The 23,658-nt window shown below is 33.6% G+C and overlaps 3 protein-coding genes across 4 annotated transcripts; 2 read left to right on the forward strand and 1 right to left on the reverse strand.

Annotated features, from left to right (window-relative positions):
* Positions 1–145: 145 nt before the first annotated feature.
* On the reverse strand, positions 146–3,019 carry LOC109814359 (phenylalanine ammonia-lyase class 3). Its single transcript, XM_020378768.3, has 2 exons — positions 2,318–3,019; positions 146–2,065 (listed from the first exon to the last, which is right to left on the reverse strand). The coding sequence occupies exons 1-2, from the start codon at positions 2,722–2,724 to the stop codon at positions 322–324; spliced, it is 2,151 nt and encodes a 716-aa protein (XP_020234357.2). The 5' UTR covers positions 2,725–3,019; the 3' UTR covers positions 146–321.
* A 2,122-nt stretch (positions 3,020–5,141) lies between these two features.
* LOC109814331 (portal protein) lies at positions 5,142–12,767 on the forward strand. 2 transcript variants are annotated; one of them, XM_083063368.1, is made up of 21 exons: positions 5,142–5,299; positions 5,373–6,076; positions 6,178–6,243; positions 6,626–6,769; positions 6,856–6,977; positions 7,051–7,215; positions 7,415–7,520; positions 7,871–7,976; positions 8,070–8,180; positions 8,595–8,758; positions 8,895–9,012; positions 9,409–9,633; positions 9,899–10,107; positions 10,508–10,675; positions 10,788–10,893; positions 10,980–11,117; positions 11,279–11,437; positions 11,626–11,832; positions 11,954–12,148; positions 12,241–12,312; positions 12,408–12,767. In XM_083063368.1, the coding sequence occupies exons 1-21, from the start codon at positions 5,252–5,254 to the stop codon at positions 12,564–12,566; spliced, it is 3,492 nt and encodes a 1,163-aa protein (XP_082919494.1). In that variant the 5' UTR covers positions 5,142–5,251; the 3' UTR covers positions 12,567–12,767. The 2 variants fall into 2 exon arrangements, with proteins under 2 accessions (XP_082919494.1, XP_082919495.1); XM_083063369.1 differs by having other exon boundaries at positions 6,629–6,769.
* A 6,424-nt stretch (positions 12,768–19,191) lies between these two features.
* Positions 19,192–22,425, forward strand: LOC109814332 (E3 ubiquitin-protein ligase ORTHRUS 2). Its single transcript, XM_020378738.3, has 8 exons — positions 19,192–19,663; positions 19,739–20,397; positions 20,537–20,636; positions 20,727–20,788; positions 20,867–20,969; positions 21,119–21,257; positions 21,426–21,643; positions 21,977–22,425. Exons 1-8 carry the CDS (start codon positions 19,196–19,198, stop codon positions 22,178–22,180), a joined length of 1,953 nt encoding a protein of 650 aa, XP_020234327.2. The 5' UTR covers positions 19,192–19,195; the 3' UTR covers positions 22,181–22,425.
* Positions 22,426–23,658: the final 1,233 nt, after the last annotated feature.

Genomic DNA, 23,658 nt, shown 5'->3' on the forward strand with positions numbered 1-23,658 from the left:
AGTTTATTGTTTATCTAGTTTGGCAAGGTACAAGAGAAACTTTTGAGTGGATCTTGTCTGAACAAGATATGTAAACTAAATTGATTGTTAATATGTGCAGAATGAATTTATGTTTAATAATTATATAAATGTGAGACACAATTACTTTATAATTAAAGTAATAACATATTTGTTTTTGATTGATTTAGGCATACAGATAATGTTTACACGAATAATCCACACTAGTTTATCTCAACTAGTTATTCAAATAAAATCCTAAAAAACAGATATCACGAAATAAAGTTGCCAGCTAGTTATTTTCAAACATTTGCACATTACACATTATATTGGGATGGGAACCCCGTTCCAATCTCCAAGACATTCCAGAATTGGGTCAATAATCTTTGCTTGACTCATGGCTGTAAAAACTTTTTCAAATTCCTCATCTGGTGAGAGAGTCTTTTCTCCAGTGAGCAGCCCTATCTCTAACTCCTCCCTCACAAACTTGTACAGTGGATATGACCTACACTCCTTAATTCTGTTTGGAATTGCTGGATTGCCATTCTCATAAGCCACTCTTGCATTTTCAATCTCCTTTGGCAAGAGAGACTTCAATTCATCCTCAAAAGCTCCAATCTTCTCAAAAATCAACAAGCTCACATTCTTGTCATTGATGGCACTGATGTGTGCTTGTTCATAAAGTACTTGCTTTAGTTTCGTCATCAATGGGTACGTAACATTGGAGGGATCATCAATGTATGAGAATACATATTCTCTGTCGACCACTTTAAGCAAATCTTTCTCACAAAGTCGAAATGGGTTAATTTCTTCTCTGTCTTCTGTAATTAATATTTTCTGTGCAACTCTGCTTACTGTATTCTTGACTGTGTTGTTGAAAATTTCCTCCAAATGCCTCAAGTCAATTGCTTGGCAGAGTGCAACCAGATAAGTGGAAGACATGAGCTTCAATATCTCGACTGCTTCAACAGTTTTCAAAGCAGAAATTAAGCCCAAAGAGTTAACATCTTGGTTATGCTGCTCAGCACTTTGCACATGGCTTGATACTGGATTAGCTAGATATTGAAGTTCCGAACAATAAGCAGCCATGGCAACTTCAGATGCCTTAAAACCATAATCCAGACTTGGGTTTCTACCTGCTGAGAGATTTGATGGCAACCCATTATTATACAAATCATTTACTAGCTCAGTAAATTGGGCAAAGATGAGCTTGCCAATTGAAGCCACAGCTAAACGTGCATTATCCATTGAAACTCCAATTGGAGTGCCTTGGAAATTACCACCATTCAAAGCCTTATTCCTTGTGACATCAATCAAGGGGTTGTCATTTACTGAGTTTATCTCCCTTTCAATTGATTTGGTTGAATAGCGGATGATTTCAATCTGTGGACCAAGCCACTGAGGAGATGTTACAAGAGCATAACGATCCTTTCTAGGCTTCTGCAACGGATCTGCCTGTTGCACTTTAGCATTTTTGACATACGAGCTTCCATCTAAAATGTGTTCCATAATAGCGGCAGCTTCAATTTGGCCAGGATGGTACTTCAGCTTATGTATAAGATGATGAGTAAATTCTGGCTTCCCCTGCATAACTTCAGCAAAAACTGCTGATAAAACTTCCGACAGTAAAGCTAATATGTTTGCCTCAAAAAGCACCACAGAAGCTACACCAGACCCAACGGCTGTGCCGTTTACGAGGGCAACACCTTCCTTTGGCTTCAACTCAAAGAAGCCAGAATGTAGACCTGCTAAATGGAAAGCTTCCTTAGCATTAAGGGACTCTCCAGATGGTCCGACAGCTTTACTGTTTCGCCTACCGGTTAGCAATGCAGCAATGTAGGACAGAGGAATTAGATCACCAGACGCAGTAATTGTACCACGTAATGGCAAGATGGGGGTGACATTGTGGTTGAGGAGTTTGGTGATAGCTTGTAAGATTTCAAATCTAATTCCTGAGTACCCCTGAAGAAGGGTATTAACCCTCACAAGCATTGCTGCTCTGGTTGCTGATTTAGGCAGTGTATGAGATAACTCTGTTTCGTAGCCAAATATTGCGCAGTTTAAAAACCTTAAGAAGGAAAAGTGGTAAATCCATAAGTACATAAGCCAATAGAGTTAGAATTTAATTATAAAGCACTACTGTGGTCCAACTATATATTATTATATATAATAGATCTATTTGTTGACTTTTATAATAACATTAAAAGTTTTAAATGGGATAGTATTTAACACTACGGCATAGTATTTAGACTATGAGTTGCACAATTCCTTTAGACTAGCAAAGCACATATATTTACAATCATGCATAGATGAACCTCACCTAACCATTTCCTTCTGAAGAGCAAGGCCTTGTTCAGTTCGCCTGTGGGAGGCAGCACCAAAGCCAGTGGTAACACCATAAATGGCAGTCCCTTTTTTAATGTTTTCTATGATCCACTCGCAGCTGGCGTCGACGCCTGCCCTTGCAGACTCTGAAAGGTCAACCTTAGCCTGCAAGTTATGGTTGGCAACAGCAGCCACCTGTGATATAGTTAGTGTTTCTCCCCCACCCACACAGATCACTGGCTTGCGGTACTCTGCCACCATGCGTTTTACTTCGTCAAGGTGGCTACCTTTGAGTGAATCCGCTGCCTCACCCCAGTTCAGCGGATCTGTGTCACTCACAGACAACCACTTCGACTCAGAGGAAACACTTTGGCTGCCAATTTGTGGAATAATGGTCCCCATGTTCGTGAACTCCCACTGTACGATACCAAAAGCCGTACAGGAAAAAGACACTTTGAAGCTATAAGTAGAGGTTGGTGCTTGGTTGGTGAGTATGAGTACTGATGAGTGTTGGGGTAGGTGGTTAGGTATTTCTGGGCTTTCGGTAGATCGCAACTGATGCTACTGTTGACCGAGTCATTTTTGGCATGTTACAATGCTTTCAGTATTACTAAAAACAATGCGGGAGAGCATAATGGTTGAACGTTTCGAGTAGTCTGGCCGTCCGGGTTTTAGTTTGTCATAACCCGGAAATAGATTTACATTTCTGTTTTTTACAATAAAACATGTTTATGAATGAATCTGTCATTTGTCTGTATTATGTCAGTTTTAGATATTTTTTTTTCCTGCTGGAATACGAAAAAATATATATAAAAAATAATAAATAAATAACTAGTTTAGGTATAAGGACCACTATGCAGTTTTTTTTTTTTCGTGGAAGAATCAAAATGAAATTTAAATTACTTTTTAGTGATTAAAACAAAAACTATTACTTAGTATTGGGATCGAATTTAACAAAATCATGTTTAAGTTGTTTTTTTAATACAACAACTTATGTTTTGGTCTTTTTTATTTTATTTTGGGAGTGAATATTTTTTAAGTTTTTATGATTCTTCTATTACATATTTTTTGAGAAGTTATCATCATTTCCAGTAGATGCCATGAATATTGACAGAGATAAAATTGAAAGAAATAAAAATACTTGTTCTAATACAGATTTCAAGCGTCGGGTTAAGATAGAGTAAACTTTCCGTGCACGGCATCTAATAAAATAACATATTGGCTAGCAAATCATTCCAATTTTAAGTTGCGTGAGAAAAAGGGTTGATTTAAATACTTGTTTAATATTTTTTTAATAAAATAAAACATGCATAAGTTCAAATGTGAATTTTATGTGAATATGTTAAAAAAAAAAACTTGTTTGAATAGTCTTCTTTGAAATAGTCATGGAAGTAAACTAAACATCATTAAAAAAAAATCACAATATTTGTATAAGCTTAAATACACTTTCAAAATATCTCTTCTTTTTTTTAATTTATTTTATTTTTTTATAAATAAATGCTTAGATAAGATGGATTCCAAAGTTCACCACGGTCAAGATAATTCAAAATGTTCCTTTAAACTGTCATATTGAAGCTCGTCTCATGGACATATACACTTGTTATTATATAATTGGAAGAGTATTTTTGTAATGTGTATTAAAAAGTTTTTTTTATTATTAATATTTATTCAAAAATATTATATGAGAAACTACTTTAATAATAATCTTGTGGTGTTAAATATATTTTAAGTCATTAGAAATATACTTTTATTCACCTAAAAAAATTAATTACTTCCTCTTAGTTTTATCATTTTTTAAAATATGTGAAATGTGGTCTTGATCTTTCATATAAGAAAATAAAATAAAATAATCCCATTTTAGTTACTTGTTTATAAAGATAAGAATTATAGTACATCTTATCATAATATATTTAAAGCAAAATAGTTATCCAACTTCTTTTGCTCGTTTAAACTAAAACTTAATATTCTCTATTTAATAATTTGTTATCTTATAAAATAAATGGTTATTAATAGAATTTAAAATTTGAAATATACATTTAACTTTTTTCATTAATGTTTTTCTCTCTAATATACATTTAACTCACATTTATTTATTGTCTTTGTTCTCAATGAAACATTCCGTTGTAAAAAATGAGAAGGTTATTGACTTAAACCTTTAGAACTTGTCATTACTTAACTTTTCTATTATTTTTTCTTTTATTACTAATACCCTTTGTATAGTGTGGTAAAATAAATATAGACAATATATATTTAATTACGTAATTCATTTACTTTTCTTCCACATCCACAAATGTATGCTGTTTTCGAAAAAATAAATTGCAACGACAACTTTAATTTAGATTAGCAAGTTGCCTTTTAAGTTTTCACTAAAATAAATAAATAAAAAAATGCTATAATTAAGAATTAATATTTTAAACTTCATAAAAAGTATTATTAAAATGTCTATTACACTCCTTTTTTTTATATCAATTAGATTCTTTCTTTAATATTTTTTATCTTCTCACTCTATAACAAATAATTAAGAAAATAATATTTAATATTTTTTTATATTATAAAATGACAATTAAAATGGAACATATTTGTGGCAGTCGAATGTTAGATTCTGTAATTCAGGTTTGTTTGTATGCTAAAAAAACGTCGTAAAAGCGGTAGAAAAGAAAAGAAAAAAAATGAGATGAAATAGTAATGATAGATTTTATGCTTACTTAATTAAATGTTAATAAACATATTATCTGTCATATTTGAAGAAAAAAGAGAGAAAGAAAGTAGCTTTGTTATCTATCTGTCACGACACGAAGGTTTGAAAAATGAAACTAGCCGTTGGAGACGGAGGCGCGGGTCCTTGTGTATTACTTGTATACACTGTGACACTGCCAAAGCCTCTTTGCTTTTCTTTGATTCATCCATTCTCCATTGACGACGACGATTCATGTTCACCGAAGGTCTCGACGAGAGCGCGATCCAATGGATCAACCAGGTGAGGCCTCTCCCTCTTTCTTCTTTCCTTTTCCATCACTCCCCTTTCTTTCTTCATTAAGTTTCAACTGCAGGGATCGCGACTACAACTCGAAGAAGAACCTTCTCCTCCTTCCATCATACGCTCTCCTCTTGTCGAAAAAATCAGCTGCCAGAGATTCCCAAGATCCCCTCTTTCGACCACCGCCAACGCTCTCTCTTCCCCCAATTTGCCTCCACTCAAGTTCCACTCCGCTCTCCTACAACCGCGCAACCTCGCTTTCGGCTTCGGCGATGCCGACGACGACAGTGACCAAACCATGGAGGACGCCTTCTCCGACGACGAAGTACTCTCCGCTCCCAACAACCTCCATTTCTCCGACGAGGAACAGTTGTTCGGATGCAAACCTAAACCCCCTAGTGGAATTCTCAAGACATGTTTGGCCAATCAAAACCTTACCATTCAGGTTCCCGGCAGTGTCAGAAGATTCACCGATGGAGGAGTGGGTTTCAATAAGTGCGTTCAGAGGAAGCTCACCCCTACTCCTGGTGGTCCCGTTCGCAATCTGAATTGCACTCATGACACTGTTGGATTGGGTACTCCAAGTGCCCCTCCCATCGTTGATGCTGATTTTCCTCTGGAGGGGGATTCGGAATGTTCACTCAGGAATGAACCAATTGATCGGGGATCTTGCCCTTCAAGGGAGTCTCTGGATTATGATGGCACAAAGAGTGAGAGTTCAATTGAACAAAGACCCAATCTTGTTGCAAAACCCACTCAGACTGAGATTGGGGAAAGGTATTATTGGCATTGCCATCTCTATGGATTAGGGAATTTCTCTTTCCTTGTTTGATTCTTCCTAACCAGCTGTAGTGTCCTTTTCATATTGAACTCTGCAGACTGGACAGGACTTTCATGGATGACATTGAAAGACAGACCCCTCATTTACAGTATTACAACACCAGGTGCTACAATCCTTCAACTTTTACTTTCTATTTAATTTAAGTATTATTAAATGCCTGTCAATCTTTACTTCATGCATTTTCGTAAAATAGTTTAATTTCTATAGACCGTCAATGTAAACAGTCTAAAATGTTTTTTTAGTTATGACTTTTAAGGTAGTTATTGTACATCTCTAATCAGATGACAAGGTGGAAAGTCTTACACGTGCATGAACTATACTAAAGAATGAAATACATAAATAAGCTACCACTCTTATGCTGGTCGTCGTGAGTCCAAGATTTGAATCAACATTCAACATGAATGCTTTGCTAATATAGTAATATTTAATACTGTTTTGAAATTCACATTTATGTGCTCTCTTCCTGTTATGGCATGTTATCTCAGCAGTTGCAATAGTCAAAATGCCTGGCAAACCCTTATCACTTACGATGCCTGCATACGTTTATGCCTACAAGCATGGGCTAAAGGCTGCACTGAGGCCCCAGAATTTTTAAAAGATGAGTGCCTGGCTCTCCGAAGTGCCTTTGGGTGGGTAACATATTGTTTAATAAGAACAATTCTTTTGGCTTTATTTATTGTCTCCCATCATTTCTCTTATTTATCTAATTCTATAGATTGCATGAGTTCTTGTTGCACCCTCGTGGTTTCAAACCAGCTGAAGGCAAAAATACAAGGAATTCAGAACAACCAGTTCCCCTGAAGATTAAGAAGGTTGTAGGGAAAATAAGAGTGGAAGGTAATCTTACAATCTCAACAAATTTTTATTATTTGAATACCGATAGATCTAACCTCCTATATGAAAATTGCAGTGAAGAAACTTCGCATTATACCAAGACAAAAACTTAAGATCACAAAGTCACAGCGAGGATCAATCTACATGAAAACTGGGGTGGAATATGTCCGGCATGTTTCATCACTTGTGAAGACCGGCATAAGTTCTATGAAGTCGACTTCATTCTCATTGGCATCAGAAGGTTAGTTCATCTGATGGAAGGTTTCCGCAACTCTTTCATTTTAGCTAAGATATCTTTTGATCTTGATATCAGATGCGTTTTTGACTGAAACAATTACATATGATTAGAATTTAGGAGCCTTACTTTATCTTCCTCCGAATGAAATGAACTTCTAATAGATTTGTTTTCTTCATAAACACCAATCCGGTTATTCATGTAGAACCACTGCATTGTTTGATCCAACTTAAGAGTACGACGGAAGAAAATGAATCAGAGCCATGTTCTGCAATTGCTTTGCGCCCTGGGAGTGGAGATTACCACGATTTGTAAGTTTCATTTCTCCATTTTTGGTTTAATTGGGAACAGTGCTTCTAATTGACCTGCTGTCTAGCTCCTAGAAAATAGTGAAACATTAAAGTCAATGAAGGCTTTCCAAATGCATTTTAGTAGGATATAGTGGTAGACAATCAATGAAAAACCATGTGAGATGAACTAATCTTAACTGTTGAAAATCATACACTATTCATTAAGTTCTAATATTTTGCCAGTACACACAGCCTAGTGTGTAAGATGGCGATTTCTTGAGACAACTACGAATCACACATTATCTTGATTTCTTCAATTGTTGAAATACATGTATTAATCATAAAGATCCTGCACTTTCATGTAATTTCAGTTTCCCGTTGAGCCAAGGGGATGCATTAATTGTAGAAGTCCAAGATTCAAAAAAGGCAATCCATGGTGAAGCCAGGATTCCAATTTCATCCCTCAGTGATAATCCTGTATGAGCTTCACTCTTTCTTCATCCATAGATCTTAGTCTCCCCTTTGCACCATTCACATTCACATAATGAATTAATTATCTTGAATGTGCAGAGTGACAGAATTCGGTGGTGGCCAGTATATCACGATGAACGTGAATGTGTTGGCAAGATCCAGCTCTCTATTGGCAGTACAATGACAAGCAATGAGAACAATCACATTAAGGTTCTATCTCCACCAAAATTTAGTTCAATAATTCTTGTTTTATCTTATAGGATTTCCCTAGTTGATGTAAGAGGATCATCTTCCAAGTTGACATCTCTGTTTATCAAACATCTTAAATGGAATGTATCAGAAAAAATGTTCTTAAGAACTAGATTCTTTCTGAGATAACTACGGAAAGGGTCATACCTAGTCACTATGTTTTATCAAATTATCATTTGTTGGTGTTAAAAGAGAAAACTATTCTAATTTGACCAGACAAAGGATTTTTTTTATTTATTCGTAGAAAAGGTTCATCATGATTTAATTATTATTTTATCTTAGTTTAAGCCATTAAACACCAATATGGTCGTGGTCATTTCAGGCTATGCTTTTCTAAGAATAGTTTTCATTTGCCCGAATTTTACATTTCTGCAGAGTGCGGCTGTTGTGGAAACTCAAGCTTATGATTTACTATTAGAGGGTGCCATGCGTGCGCAACATTTCCATTCAAGAAACTTGCGGTTAAATGGGCCTTGGAAATGGTTGTTAGATGCATTTGCAGACTACTATGGAGTTTCTAATGCATATGCCAAGCTGAGGTATTTGAATCAATGTCATGTGAGATTGGGGTGCCCCTATCAATATGGCAAAAAGAATCAGTTTTCTTATATTCTTTATGCTACATGATTTGTTTAATTTCTCCAATTTTCTTACTTACTTGCGGTATTCTTCTAGATATCTATGGCATGTGATGAATGTGGCTACTCCAACCAAGGACTGCCTAGAGCTTGTGAAAGAGTTGCTTGAACCTCTAATAAAGGCCAGAAGTGAGAGGAGTCTGACCAGGCAGGAGGTAAGTTGTATATTGCTGCTCTCTTACCCATTGCTGTAACTTGTCAAATCATGTACATTGGTTCACTTAATCTTATGTTGTTCCAGCTTCTTGTAATTTTAATATGCTTAATCAATGGGATTAGTTTAGAGTTCAGATCACCTTATTACTTGTTATACATTCAGCAAGTTTTTGTACTTATCCAAAAAGAAAAACTATAGGAATAGAAAACTTGAGTAGAAGTTCTTCGGAAAATGACAGTCGCTTCACGCTGGTATTGTCTTACATCTCTAAGTACCCTGAGAAATATGTCATTTTTCATGCCTAATGTTATCTCCAACTTACCAAACTCTGTAATTCAAGATTTTGGAAATGGATGGTGGTTTAACAATTTTCTCTATTTGTTTGTTTTCACAGAGAAGTATACTTTCAGACTGTGAAACTCAAATTGAAAGTCTTCTAGCAACTGTTTTTGAGAATTACAAATCACTCGATGAAAACTCGCCAACAGGTTTAACCGATCATTTTGGTCCAGCATTTGATTCTGCGGCTCCAGCTTTGGATCCTGCTGTTCAAGTCTACACTAGTCTTCATGATATTCTATCTCTAGACGCTCAAACTATTCTAAGAAACTATCTTCAGGTAATTCTATATTTGCACTGTTTCTGATATGTGATGCTATTGTTCAACGTAACTTCAAGCATAGATGCTAGAAATAGATTTAGGGCTGCATGTAAAGCTTGGTTTTCCTGGAAAGTGTAGCCTTCAGTTTCTCCTTCTCACAGTTTATGAGCTTGACCATATAAAGATCATATAATCACAAAATGTCTATTTGGTCATTACTGCAACAATATATCACATTGGATTTCCTTTTTTGGGGTCTAAATGAAATTGTTAATATTGGCAGACTGCTGCAAGAAAAAGGTGTAGAAAACACATGATGGAGACTGATGAATTCGTGTCAAGCACCTCTGAAGGTTACCTAATGGATACCATTACCGTCTCAACAGCATACCTGAAGATGAAGAACCTTTGTGTTTCTATAAGAAATGAAATTCAGGCAGATATAAAGATCCACAACCAGTATACAGTCCATGGTCAGCATATATTTCCTAGGTATTCGGCTATAGCGTCACTCTCTTTAGCAAGTTGACATTACCATTAACACTGCATAGTGCGTACAAATTGCATTTCAATTCCTTTACATAGGAGATGCAGATGGTCTCTATTAAATTTCAACATTCTGCAACTTTCAATTGGCTTAACAGAAATTTTTTCAGTCAATTTTTTTCATTATAAAGCTCTACACCCATATCTTCAGTGATAGCATTACACAAATTCCCCAAGTTGTTTCTCAATTGGCTTAACAGAAATTTTTTCAGTCAATTTTTTTCATTATAAAGCTCTACACCCATATCTTCAGTGATAGCATTACACAAATTCCCCAAGTTGTTTCTCCATACATTTTAATTTTGGTTCATCATAGATTTTCTGAGATCCATTTTCCTATTTTCAGTTCAATTGACCTGACAAACATCACAGCTACAGTTTACAGCACAGAGCTGTGTAAAAGGCTGAGAGCTTTCCTTTCTGCATTGCCACCATCGAGTCCCCAGGCACATGTAAATGAACTTTTAGTTGCAACTGCAGATTTTGAACGGGATCTTGAGTTATGGAATATAAGGTTTGTGAGAGCAACTTCTCCTATGGCACTGCAAAATTTACAGTACCAAAAAATTTCAGATTCCCCAAAATTAAAATATCATTTTTGATACACAATACTCTCCATGTTTTAGTGCTGTGCAGGGAGGTGTAGACTCCAGAAATTTGTTCCACAACTATATCATGGTGTGGATACAGGATATGCAACTTAATTTGCTTGATTTATGTAAAGCAGAAAAGGTAGGAGTATTTCAGCTGCTTTGTGTACAACAAAACACCTCAGTCTATAAATGAGTTGACCTTCCTGATACAAACAAATAATACAGGTGCCATGGGCTGGAGTTACCACAAACCACTCGACCTCCCCATTTGCTGAGGAAATGTATGAGAAAATCAAAGAAAACCTTACCCAGTATGAAGTAGTAATCAACAGATGGCCTCAATACTCACTTTATTTGGAAAATGTAAGTTCTAAACTAGAGATATTTCTATTAAGCAATCAGCATTCAACATATTTCTGCAGTGTTTCTCTCCTCTCAAGTTTATAAACAATTTTATCTCCACCGTATAAAACATGTGGTAATACTTTTGAGTTTGCATTTTTTACTCTTTTCTGTAATGTAAGGCTGTTGCAAACATTGAAAGGGCAATTGTGAAATCCCTTGAGAAACAATACAGCGATATCTTAACTCCTTTGAAAGATAGCATACCAAAGAGACTTCACTTGCAAGTTCAAAAGATAGCAAGAAGACAATCAGCTACTGTTCATTCGGTTCCTCATCAAGTAAGTTCTCTGTTTGCTTTCATTTTGTCCAAATCCTAAAATCCAACTCTGCTTAAATACTCAAAATTGTTGAGCTTGCTCATAAACTCTCGTTGCACAATTGGAAAACATGCATGATTTTGGTTTTTATCTATGATGGTTTTTATATATTGAAATATTTTTTTTATAAAATTTTGTTTTATCCACAGTTGGGCATATTCTTGAACACCCTCAAGAGGATTCTTGATGTCCTGCATTGTAGAGTGGAAGACATCCTAAATTCTTGGGCATCCTGTCTACCTGTCATGGGAGACAAGAAAACATTGTTTGGGGAGCAAATGAATGCAATCACTGTCCTCTTGAGAACCAAATACAAAACTTATTTGCAAGCAATAATAGGGAATCTTGTCAACAATGTAAGATCATTTTCAGACTCCAGTGTTCTGCGTTATCGTAAAATAAACATTAGATGCCATAAAGTTTTTTGTTTGGAAACCTCTAATATTTATTTACATTTGATGCAATTGCATTGTTCAGATGCAAGCTAATCGGAACACTAGGCTGAAAAAGATCCTTGAGGAAACAACAGAAACAGATGGAGAAGCAGAAGTCCGTGAAAGAATGCAGTTACTGAATTCACAACTTATTGACTTCATCTCCAACCTACATGAGGTCTTTACCAGCCAGATATTTATTGCAGTATGCCGTGGATTATGGGATAGGATGGGACAGGTGACCAACTAAAACACTCATATGTTGGTTGACATGATCGACTTTGGCTCAATTTTATTGGTTCTCATTTATTTTAATTATTTTTGTGGTAGATTATTCTGAAATTTCTCGAAGGGAGGAAGGAAAACAGGATATGGTACAATGGCTCTTCCTATGCTGTAGGGGTAAGTCAATACTTATGTAGTCTTTTATGATGGTGTTGATTGCAATATTGTATGCATAGTGTTAGTTAGTTGACATTGACTGTTTCACTTCGTAGATACTGGATGATACCTTTGCTTCCCAGATGCAACGATTACGAGGAAATGCGTTGCAAGAGAAGGACATTGAGCCTCCTCGCTCAGTGATTGAAGCTCGATCAATTCTTTGCAGAGACACGGCAAATGCAAATGATCCGTCTAGTTACTTCTACATTTAGTTTATCTTTTGATATATGTTACCAGATATCCCTGCTGTTGTCTCAATAATCATCAATTGTACAATATCATCATGTAAAGTATAAATGCGGTAACTTTTTTGGGGGGATTCATTTTATTCTTTTGCGTGTATATGTAATAATGTGTACTCTTGTTCAGATTTCAGATGTTGAATAATGTGATGGGGGGGACTTATTCTTCAATTATTTTTTCTTTTCTTTTTTAAACTATTGAAATATGATAAAGAAAAATAATACTTTAAAAAGGGAATATATATTTTTTAAGCAACGTCAAACATTTTAAATAAAATTCAAATTTCAAAGTCTAAACATACATCAATATTTACATATTCTAACAAAAACATCAAAATTTTAATATCTTAAAAATTGAAAAGTCCAATTATACTAACTAAATTTCAAAGTCTTAATGTCTTAAAATCAACATAGTTAAATCTTAGTGTTAAATGGACTAACTTACAGACTTTTTAGATTAAGTTTGTTATATTTACGGGTTTCACAAATTGAATCTAAAATTTTTTAGTGAATTTTTCAATAAATTCTAACTTAACACATTTTATTTCATCCCTAACTAGTGTCATTGAAAATAAACATGATGTCCCCTTCTTTAATTATATCATATAAAAGCCAAATAGAGAAATGTGAATATCATATGACTCCCTCTACTTGTAGACTCCTTCAAACTTAATGTTGATGGCTCCCATCAAAATACATTAAGTTTACTAGTTTGTGATGGTCTGGTAAAAAAATCATAGCAACTTCATAACGGACTTATAGTGCAGCTTATATATTGCACTCTACTTTTGAAAAAGATAGGGGTTTTGCTATATAATATTCCTTGTTAATGAGCAAATGCTACAATAAGATATTGTGAAATTATATTGTGAAATTGGACTATTAAGTAGTAACAAAGTGTGTTCAATTTGACTAGATTAAGGCTGTTAGTATGTAACCGCTTTTGGTCAAGGTGATAAATAGGTTACATTTGTATGACTAAACAATCATTATAATCATGTTTAGGAAACCAACTGTTGTGTTTGTAATCTAGCAAACCTTGGCAACTTTGCTCCACCTTTTTTGATAATCCCTTATATATTGAAATTAGGTTTGTTTTCAAGATGTCATGAGTTGCATTATACCTAGGGGTGGGCAAAAAGAACTGAACTGAACTGAACTTATAAAAACTATACTGAACTTAAAAGTAGTTCATATGAACTGAACTAAACTAAATATTAGTTCAGACGAACTGAACTGAACTATTCTTTTGTGTCATTGAACTGAACTGAACTATACTATAAAAACTTGAACTGAACTGCAATTTAAACTGCACTAAACTGTTATGATATTTTGAATTGAACAATTTTGACTCATTTATCTATCAAAATAGGACACATTTGTCAACTTTACTTTATTTTCCATTTTATTTAAATTTTTCAAAGGAAAAAAAATATAAAATTAAGTCAAACAAACTCAGCGAATTTTAAGCCTAAAAATAAGTAGTTCAACATAGCTCAATTGATCCGTTAAGTTCAACAAAATTAATACAATTTTTGTTCAAATCACTTTTTTTCTAAAATTTTGGTTATTAAACTATCGAGTTAATCTATTAAGACATAACATGTTAAACACATTTAATTTTTATTTTTTTATAAAAATAGTTCAATTTTTATAATTCAGTTCAGTTTTTATAGTTCAGTACAGTTCAACTTTACAACAGTTCAGTTCAGTTCAATTTTTTTTAAACAGTTCAGTTTTTTATAGTACAGTTCACCACCAGTTCAGTTCAGTTTAGTTCAGTTCAGTTTTTTTTGCCCACCCCTAATTATACCTTATTTTGTTCGATAGCTTTCTTTTGTTTTTTTTTTTTGGTGCAGTATAAAAGGTTATGTGGAGTTTGGGTGATAAACAATTAAGCAGAGTTGTTTTTGTGTACACAAAAACCTAACCTAGCAAATTCATGACCTTAACAACAAATGGTAACTCTACATTTGATATAACTAGGGTAAATAAGTGAAGTTGTGTTGAACTTAATTTTGGCTTGACTTATTAAAAAAAATAGGTTGTTTAAATTTGACTAATATATTGAAATGACCCAAAATTGAAAACTTGATTTTAATGCATACACAAAATTCGAATCTCGTAAATTCATGAGATTTTTACAATATAACTCTTTTTTTTTCGGTATAAGAAGTCTTAAATGACCTGAGATGAGTCAAACACTTAAAATAAAAGTTTGACTTGTGAAAAAAAAAATAGGTTGGTCAAGTTCAATCAATTTAGTAAATGAGTTTGATTGAGATTTTGAGTTTGTTTTATTAAACAAATATTTAATTTGTCTTATTTAACTTACTTATTTACTTTTATAATTAGGGTGTGTATACATACTGATTCGATGTATTTAAGGTTTGTCTTGTAAAACCTACATTTTTAATGAAATTGATAAGTTTGGTCTACAAAATGAATAGAAAAAAAAATTGGTCCATATTGAGATTGTGAAACCACAAATAAAAGAGATGTGTTAGCAAGTCCAATGAAAGTTTGGAAGTCATTTTCTTTAAAAAAACAAAAATCTATTTAATTATTTTACTTTTCTAATATATTAAAATATGGAAAGAAAAATGATATTTAAAAAAATTATATTTGTAAACAACATCAGTCATTTTAAACAAAAATTCAAAATTTCAACATATCAATATTTGCACATTGAGACAAAAAATCAAAATTTTAATGTCTTACGAATTTAAAAGGTCAAATAGACTAACTAAATATTAAAGTCTTGAATTTTACTCATAAAAAATCTGAAATTTTAAAGGTCAAAATATATCAATCAAATATCAAATTTTAATTTCTTAAAGACAAAATTGGTAAGCCTTCACATTAAATAGGTTATTCTGTTGACTTTGTAGATTAAAGGCTAAAACCCTATTTTGGTCTCTTATATTAATTATTTGTTTCAATTTAGTTCTACTTTTATTTTTGGTTTCAATTTGGTTCCAAACTAATTAATTGGTTTCAATTTAGTCCCAAATTAATTAATTGGTTTCAATGTGGCACTTCCGTCCAAATTATTTAAACAGAGTTAATTTTTGGCCACGTGGATGCCACGTAGATGCATACGTGGATGACAATTTTTTTCAAAAACACCTGGACCCAGAACGGCCAATTCTGAAACCAGAACGGGCCGTTCTGGTTGCACTTTTGGTGCGTTAATTTTGAATCCGGAACGGCCCGTTCCAGGTGCGAAATTAACACACCAAAAGTGCAACCAGAACGGCCCGTTCCGGTTTCAGAACGAGTCGTTCCGGTTTCATCATTTTTTTTATATATAAAATATTAATAATTTTATAAAATATATATTATTAATTATATTTTAATTATGTTGTTATATATAATAAAATAAATATATTAATTTTTTTTTTATATTTTATTTTATTATGTTTATCTTATTAATTTTTATCATTTTATTCCTCTAATTTTAAATAAGTTGCAAAAAATTATAAAGTGATACTGAAATATTTCTTCAAACAGAAAGAGAAAAAGAAAAATTTATTACTATATTTATAAGACAATTGTATTTTATAAAAATAAGTAATTTTAAAATTTTTACCATAAAAAAATATTTTTCAATATTATTATAATTTTTAATAAAATTAATAAATAATATTGGTTTAATTGCATTTTTAATCCTTCAAGTATTACAATTGTGCAGTTTTGATCCCCAAGATTTTAATTGGGTAATTTTAGTCCTTAAAGAATTGCAATTGCGCGATTTTGGTCTTTCAATTTTTAATTAAACAATTTTAGTCCTTCGAATATCATAATAGTACGATTTTAGTTTCTCCCATTAAAAATTAATAATTTTAATATATATATATATAATGTTTTAAAATTAAACAATTATTTATCTATTCAAATTAACGTATATTATAATTTTCGATATTATATCAATAATATTATTAAATAAGCAAACAATTATATAATTTTAAAATATTATATATATATATATATTAAAATTTTAAAATTATTAAAATTTTAATGAGAAAGACTAAAATTGCACAATTATGATATTTGAGAGATTAAAATTGTTCAATTAAAAATTGTGAGACTAAAATTACACAACTGTAATCTTTTAAGGACTGAAATTACTCAATTAAAACCTTAGGGATCAAAATTGCATAATTATAATACTTGAGCGATCAAAAACACAATTAAGTATATTCTCAATTTTGGAACGGGCCGTTCTGAATCCAGAACGACCCGTTCTGAAACCAAAACGGCCCGTTCTGAAACCATAACGGCCCGTTCTGCTGCATGTGTTAATTTTTGCATCTGGAACGGCCCGTTTCAATTGCAAAATTAACACACCAAAAGTGAAACCAAAACGGGCCGTTCTGGGTCCAGGTGTTTTCAAAAAAATTGTCGTCCATGTGGCATCCACGTATGCATCTACGTGGCCAAAAGTTAATTCCGTTTAAATAATTTGGACGGAAGTCCCACATTGAAACCAATTAATTAATTTGGGACTAAATTGAAACCAATTAATTAGTTTGGGACCAAATTGAAACCAAAAATAAAAGTAGGTCTAAATTGAAACAAACAATTAATATAGGGGACTAAAATAGGGTTTTTGCCTAGATTAAACCGCAAAAATCCCGAGTTTCACAGATTGAGTAAAAAAAATTATTATGATTATACAAATTAAAAAAAAATGAGTTTGCACTAAAAATATATGGGACTCACGTATCCACTCTTAATATATACAAGATCCTAAATTCTAATTCTATTGTTGTCTTTGTAATTTCTAAAAGTAAGAAAATACTTGCATACCAAGAGTTAATTAGCAAAAAAACAAAATGAAGTCTCAGTAGAATCGTTTTACTCAAGAACTCACGGGCTACCCTAATTTTCAACCAATACTAAATTAAAATTTCTTATTAAATATATTAATTATATAGTCTTTTTAGAATTTTTAAAATTAATAAATATTTTATTACTTAAATTCAAATAAGCATAGATATTAACTTATATATATATATATATATATATATATATATATATATATAATACACCGGTATATGCTAAATGTTTCTAAAAGAATTAAAATGTAAAAACTCAATTATTTTTGTGTATGTTTGACCTTTTCAATAGTTAAATTTACGTTTAATTCAATCCACCTACATTTATATTTTTCTGTTTGAGTGCATGAATATTTATATATATTAGAGTTAATCACCTATACACTGTCAGTGTAAAGTTTTTTTACACTGGCAACCAATCATAGCTTTTAATAATATCATGTCAGTGTAAATTTTTTTATACCAACAGTATATGAATGATTAACTCTATATATTATTCAAACACACCCTTTATCTCTCCTATATTCATTAACGCATTTGAAGAATTTTTTACTGAAATAATTTTTTTAATTTTTTTTTACCAAAACAGCACCTGTTCTAATTTATTTAAAAAAGTAACACATTTTACTGTTTACACTCAAAATTCAGTTCCTGGAGAACCAAATTCAAAGTTGTTAATTTTTTTTTCTGCTCAGAATTCGGTTCCCGGGAAACCGAATTTTGAGTAGTGTTTAAACTTTTTTTTTCTTTTCTGTTTGGAGTTCGGGTTGTCTGTTAATGTTGCAGCAGGAACGGCCCGTTCTCCCGTTCTGCTTGCACACGTAGTATGTTATTTTTGAAACCAGAACGACCTGTTTTGATCCATTCGTCATGTGTGTGTTTTTTGCATCTGGAACAGCCTATTCTGCAAGGAGAACAGACCGTTCTGAAAGGAGCACGAACGTTCTCCTTTCAGAACGGACCGTTCCGGATCCAGTTTTACCCCATACTCTAATCAAAAACGCAAAAAAAAAATAAAATTTAACAGCTCAGAATTCGGTTCTCAGATAACCGAATTCTGAACGTAAATAGTGAAAGATGCTATTTGGGTAAATAAAGTGGTACATGTGCTTTTTTGATAAAAAGATTTTTAAAAAAATTTATTTTAATAAAAAATTATGCATTTGAATAGAAAACGTAATAATGAGTATACATAATTAGTGGTCAAATTTTATAATTTTTTGAAAGCAAAGTGTAAGATTGATGAATTTGGATCCTCTCCTGCAATATTTTCTCTCCAGCCTCTCTTCTGCAACATTAATAGTCATTAGATATATTTAATGGCTCAAATTTAATCTTATAATTAATGTAACTTTTTAAATAATTAAATTTGAGTCATTAGATATATCCAATGACTATTAATGTTGCAGGAGAGAGATTGGAGAGAGAATATTATAGGAGAGGATTCAAATTGAAGATTGAATAAGAAAAGTTTTACTCTGTATTGAAAGAAATGAATGGGACATTTAATAGATGGTCTAACATAAAAATTGGTAATGGATAAAAATTAAATTAGTTAATGATTTGAATTTAACAATTAGATTTGTTACAACTCTATAAAATAGGTAGTTGAATTAAAAAAATAGGAAGGAATAATATATTATTAATTAATTAATTGGTATGCAGTATGAAGGAAAAGAACTAAGAAGTGAAAGGGCGCGAGAGGGAAAGGCGAAAAGAAGAGAGGGAAAGTGCAGTAAATGGAAATAATTCAAAAGGATGATTTGTTCCCTCTCCCATTTTTCTATAAAACCCTCAAAGGCTCAAACTAACTTACTTCCAGTGGAAATGGCGCAGCAACTTCCGTGTGACTCTGATGGCCAATGCATGCTTTGCAAACAGAAACCCTCTCCCTCCCAAACTCTCGCGTGTCGCACGTGCGCCACACCATGGCACCTTTCTTGTCTCCCTTCGCCCCCTCTCTCCCTCTCCGACACCCACTGGGACTGCCCCGATTGCTCCGACCTTTCCAATCATCAACCCGTTGCCCCCTCCGCCCATCTTCTCTCCGCCATTCGCCACATTCAGTCCGACGCTTCACTCACTGACCATCAAAAGGCCAAAAAGCGTCAACAACTCCTCGCCGGCGCCGGCGGATCCTCCGCAGAGCCCTCCAAGACCACCGATATATTCGACGGAAGCTTAAACTGCTCTTTTTGCATGCAGTTACCGGAGAGACCAGTCACGGTTCGTTTGGTTTTCTTCTCTTTGGTTTTTTTTCCCCTTTTCTTTTTATATATTTATGAGAGTTTTGCATTTCAGACTCCTTGCGGACACAACTTCTGTTTGAGATGTTTCGAGAAATGGATCGGACAGGGAAAACGCACATGCGCAAATTGCCGGGCTCTGATCCCAGCGAAGATGGCGAGTCAGCCCAGAATCAATTCCCAGCTGGCGATGGCCATTCGATTGGCGAAAGTGGCCAAGTCAGGTGGGCCTTCCGGGGCGCCCAAGACTTATCATTTTGTCCACAATGAGGATCGGCCCGACACTGCTTTCACGACAGAGCGGGCTAAGAAAACTGGGAAGGCGAACGCCTGTAGTGGTAAGATTTTCGTCACTGTTCCTCCCGACCACTTTGGGCCCATTCCGGCTGAGAACGACCCGACTCGTAACCGTGGCGTTCTTGTTGGGGACACGTGGGGTGACCGCCTGGAGTGTCGGCAGTGGGGTGCTCATTTGCCTCATGTTGCCGGCATTGCTGGACAGAGTGCTTATGGTGCTCAGTCTGTTGCCCTTTCTGGTGGCTACGAGGATGATGAGGACCATGGTGAATGGTTCCTCTACACTGGTAGTGGTGGCAGAGATCTCACCGGTAACAAGCGCACCTCCAAGGTCCAATCCTTTGACCAGTCCTTTACCAGCTTGAATGAGGCCTTGAGACTCAGCTGCAAAAAGGGTTTTCCTGTTAGGGTTGTAAGGTCACCTTTCTCCATCTTCATCATATTTCCATTTCTTTCACTAATACTATTATCACAAACCACCCACATTTTAAATTAAGATTCACTTTATTAGCTTTTGCCCTGTTTATGTTTATTGAACGTCTTTTCTTCTGCTCAGGTCGCACAAGGAAAAACGTTCCTCTTACGCACCAGAATCTGGAGTGCGTTATGATGGGGTTTATAGGATAGAGAAATGCTGGCGCAAGGATGGAATTCAGGTAAGATACGGATACTTGTAGTGACGGTCATTGTGTTTGTTGATTTACATTGAATGAGGTTTGCAAGTGATTTTGTTTTTTCTTTGATAGGGTTTGAAGGTCTGTAGGTATTTGTTTGTAAGATGTGATAATGAGCCAGCACCGTGGACGAGGTTGGTTGGTTCTTTCTATTAAATCATCTGTTTGTGTGTTTGTTTATGTGAATTTGACCTTATTTCGTTGATGTGCAGTGATGAGTGTGGAGACCGACCCCGCCCGCTGCCTAAAATTGATGAGCTGAAGGGTGCAGAGGGTGTAACTGAGAGGAAGGGTGATCCATCATGGGATTATGACGTTAGTTCTTGTGCTCTATTTTTATTAGTTGCTGTTAGATTATCTTTTGCGTTTTGTTACATGTGATGGCGACTTAGTCATGTGTTGTTCCAACTTTGATGTTTTATGTACTTTGAAGGGTCTCGCTAAATGGTTTTAATGAAATTCAGGAGGAAAAGGGGTGCTGGTTGTGGAAGAAGCCTCCGCCAGAGAGCAGGAAATCAGTGGAAACGGTGCATAAAGATGGGACAAAAGTGAGGGTTAAACGAAAAGCAAAGGATGTGTCCGTGAAAGAAAGGCTATTGAAAGGTATGCTGTGTATACATGTTCCCATAGTATTGACAACTTCTAACTTTTATTCCCTTGTCTTAAGTAATTGTTATTTTTTTATTAAAAAAATTTCCGTTGTAGTTGAGTCATTTTATTTGTGGTTTTGAAAATGTATTCAATTTTGACCCTGGCTTCATATATTTACAGAGTTTGGTTGCCAAATCTGTCGCAAGGTGTTGTCTTCCCCTCTGACTACACCTTGTGCTCACAACTTCTGCAAAGCCTGTTTGGAGGGTGCCTTTTCTGGCCAAAGTTTCATCAGAAACAGGGCTTGTCAAAGTGGACGCACTTTAAGAGCACAGAAGAGTGTTATGAAATGCCCATCATGTTCAAATGACATTGCTGACTTTCTCCAGAATCCACAGGTATCACAGAATAAACCATCAAGTATTTTATATCTGCACCAAGTTTGCATCCAACTCTTATTAGTATATTATCAATTGTATTCCTAATTTACTATAAAATGCTTATGCCTTTTTTAAAATTGTGGAATTAAGTGAGGAAGCTGGAACGGTAATGTTTCAATGGCTTCAGTTAGCTTTATTTTGAACTTGAGTGTCTGTTATTTAAGAAATGAATTTTCGTTGCAAATTTTACATGTACTAATATAATATATGATTGTTATTTCATCATATCCAAATTGGTATTTTTTTCTACTCTTAATTTTGTTTTGTTTATTTTCTGGTCTTTTATTAAAGGTTAATCGAGAAATGATGGGTGTTATAGAATCACTTCAGAGCCAAGCCGAAGAGGATGAAAAATCTGAAGAGTCAAGTGATAAAAATGATGAAAATCTGCATGATGCGATGGAGGTTTCAAAATCTACTGATTCTAGTGAGAAAGTCCTGGAGGAAATTAAGGACAGTGATTTGAATCAACCACACAAACGAAGGAAAGAGTGATGCATGGCTGCGATATTTTTTTGGATCATGGATTATCATTGATGTTGAAAACATTGAGTGCTAGTATAGACTGTTAGACATGACTTTGTATGTGTTTCTGGTCTACTTTTGAGTGCTAGCATTTAGTCTTGTGGTTTGGATTGGAGGCTCCTCCGTTGGAATATTGCTATCTCCTATATTGGCGGGTTTCATGTCGGGAAAATGAGAATGAATATATTTTCCGTTGTCACGCATATCACAAAGAATTGAACTCTCTTTTCCGTAAAAAGTATCATAGGTAGTTTTGCACAGACTAAGATAAGTTAAAAAAATAAATAAAGACAACAGTGATTTTACAAAATTAATTTGATAATTACTTATTTTTGTTAGATATGATGTAAGATAATATTTTTATAAAATAATATTATAAAGAGTATAAATAAAAAACAGATAATTTATATTATATTAAAAATTAACATATTATTTATTTTTTAAAATATGACATTTATTATGTATGACCGATGACATATTTTTATTAAATGATATAATAAAAACCACTATTAGTTGATTTTAAATTTGATGCTGATTTCTTGGGTAAAGTTATTTTAATATGTTGAACTAAAATTACAAAACCTGGTACTATCATTTTTTTTTAAAGTAAAACAGGACCGATTGAATGCGTGAGGTAGATTATTTGTGTTGAAGTCTGCATCCTTTGTGAATAAGGATCCTCTACATTGAGCTTATAAATTTTTTAGTAACTTAAATCATTTTTAATCTGGAAAATGCTTTGAGGATAAATGATAACTCTAATGGACTCCTAATTCAAATTACTCTCAAATAGAATGATTGTGTTTATTTAAACACAAACGAGTTTTTTTTTTCCCTTGATAAGGATAAGCCTTCCTCTAAATTATAAAATCCATGGGTATATTTTTCAAGTTTGGAACAATTTTAAATTTCCTTGTGGAAAATCATTATACGCAAGAGGAAATTTTGAAGATACGAACAAGGATTGAATTTTGAAATGATATCATGCTTGTGGAGTTGTAGTGATTAAAAATACAAGAAATGTATGTCATTTATTTTTAAGGGACTTAATTTACGATAACTTACTCGGGTAGAAGCTTAAATAAAAAAGATAACAACTTTTAAATTATTATTAAATATATGATAAGAAAATGGCTGCAAAATGTCACTTTTCCAAATTTTTTTTAAAAGTCTCATTTATCTAATTTATTAAGATTAAATAATTAATTAATTTAGTTGATAGTATTAATTTTTTCTAAATTTATTTTGTAAAAACATCTTATCCTCAAGTTAAGATTTAATGGAAGGATAACATTGAATATTGTTTAAAAATTAAATGATTAAATTAATTTTTTTAAAAATATTTAATGATAAATTTCTAGCTTACTTTACCTCGAATCAAAATGAAAATTCGAGTTTCGAGTCCCCAAAAAGGAAGAAGAAGGAGAATGAAGAACGAAAATGGCAAC

The sequence above is a fragment of the Cajanus cajan genome, chromosome 9 (assembly GCF_000230855.2).
Source record: "Cajanus cajan strain Asha chromosome 9, NIPB_CcT2T_4, whole genome shotgun sequence".
Classification (NCBI taxonomy): Eukaryota; Viridiplantae; Streptophyta; class Magnoliopsida; order Fabales; family Fabaceae; genus Cajanus; species Cajanus cajan.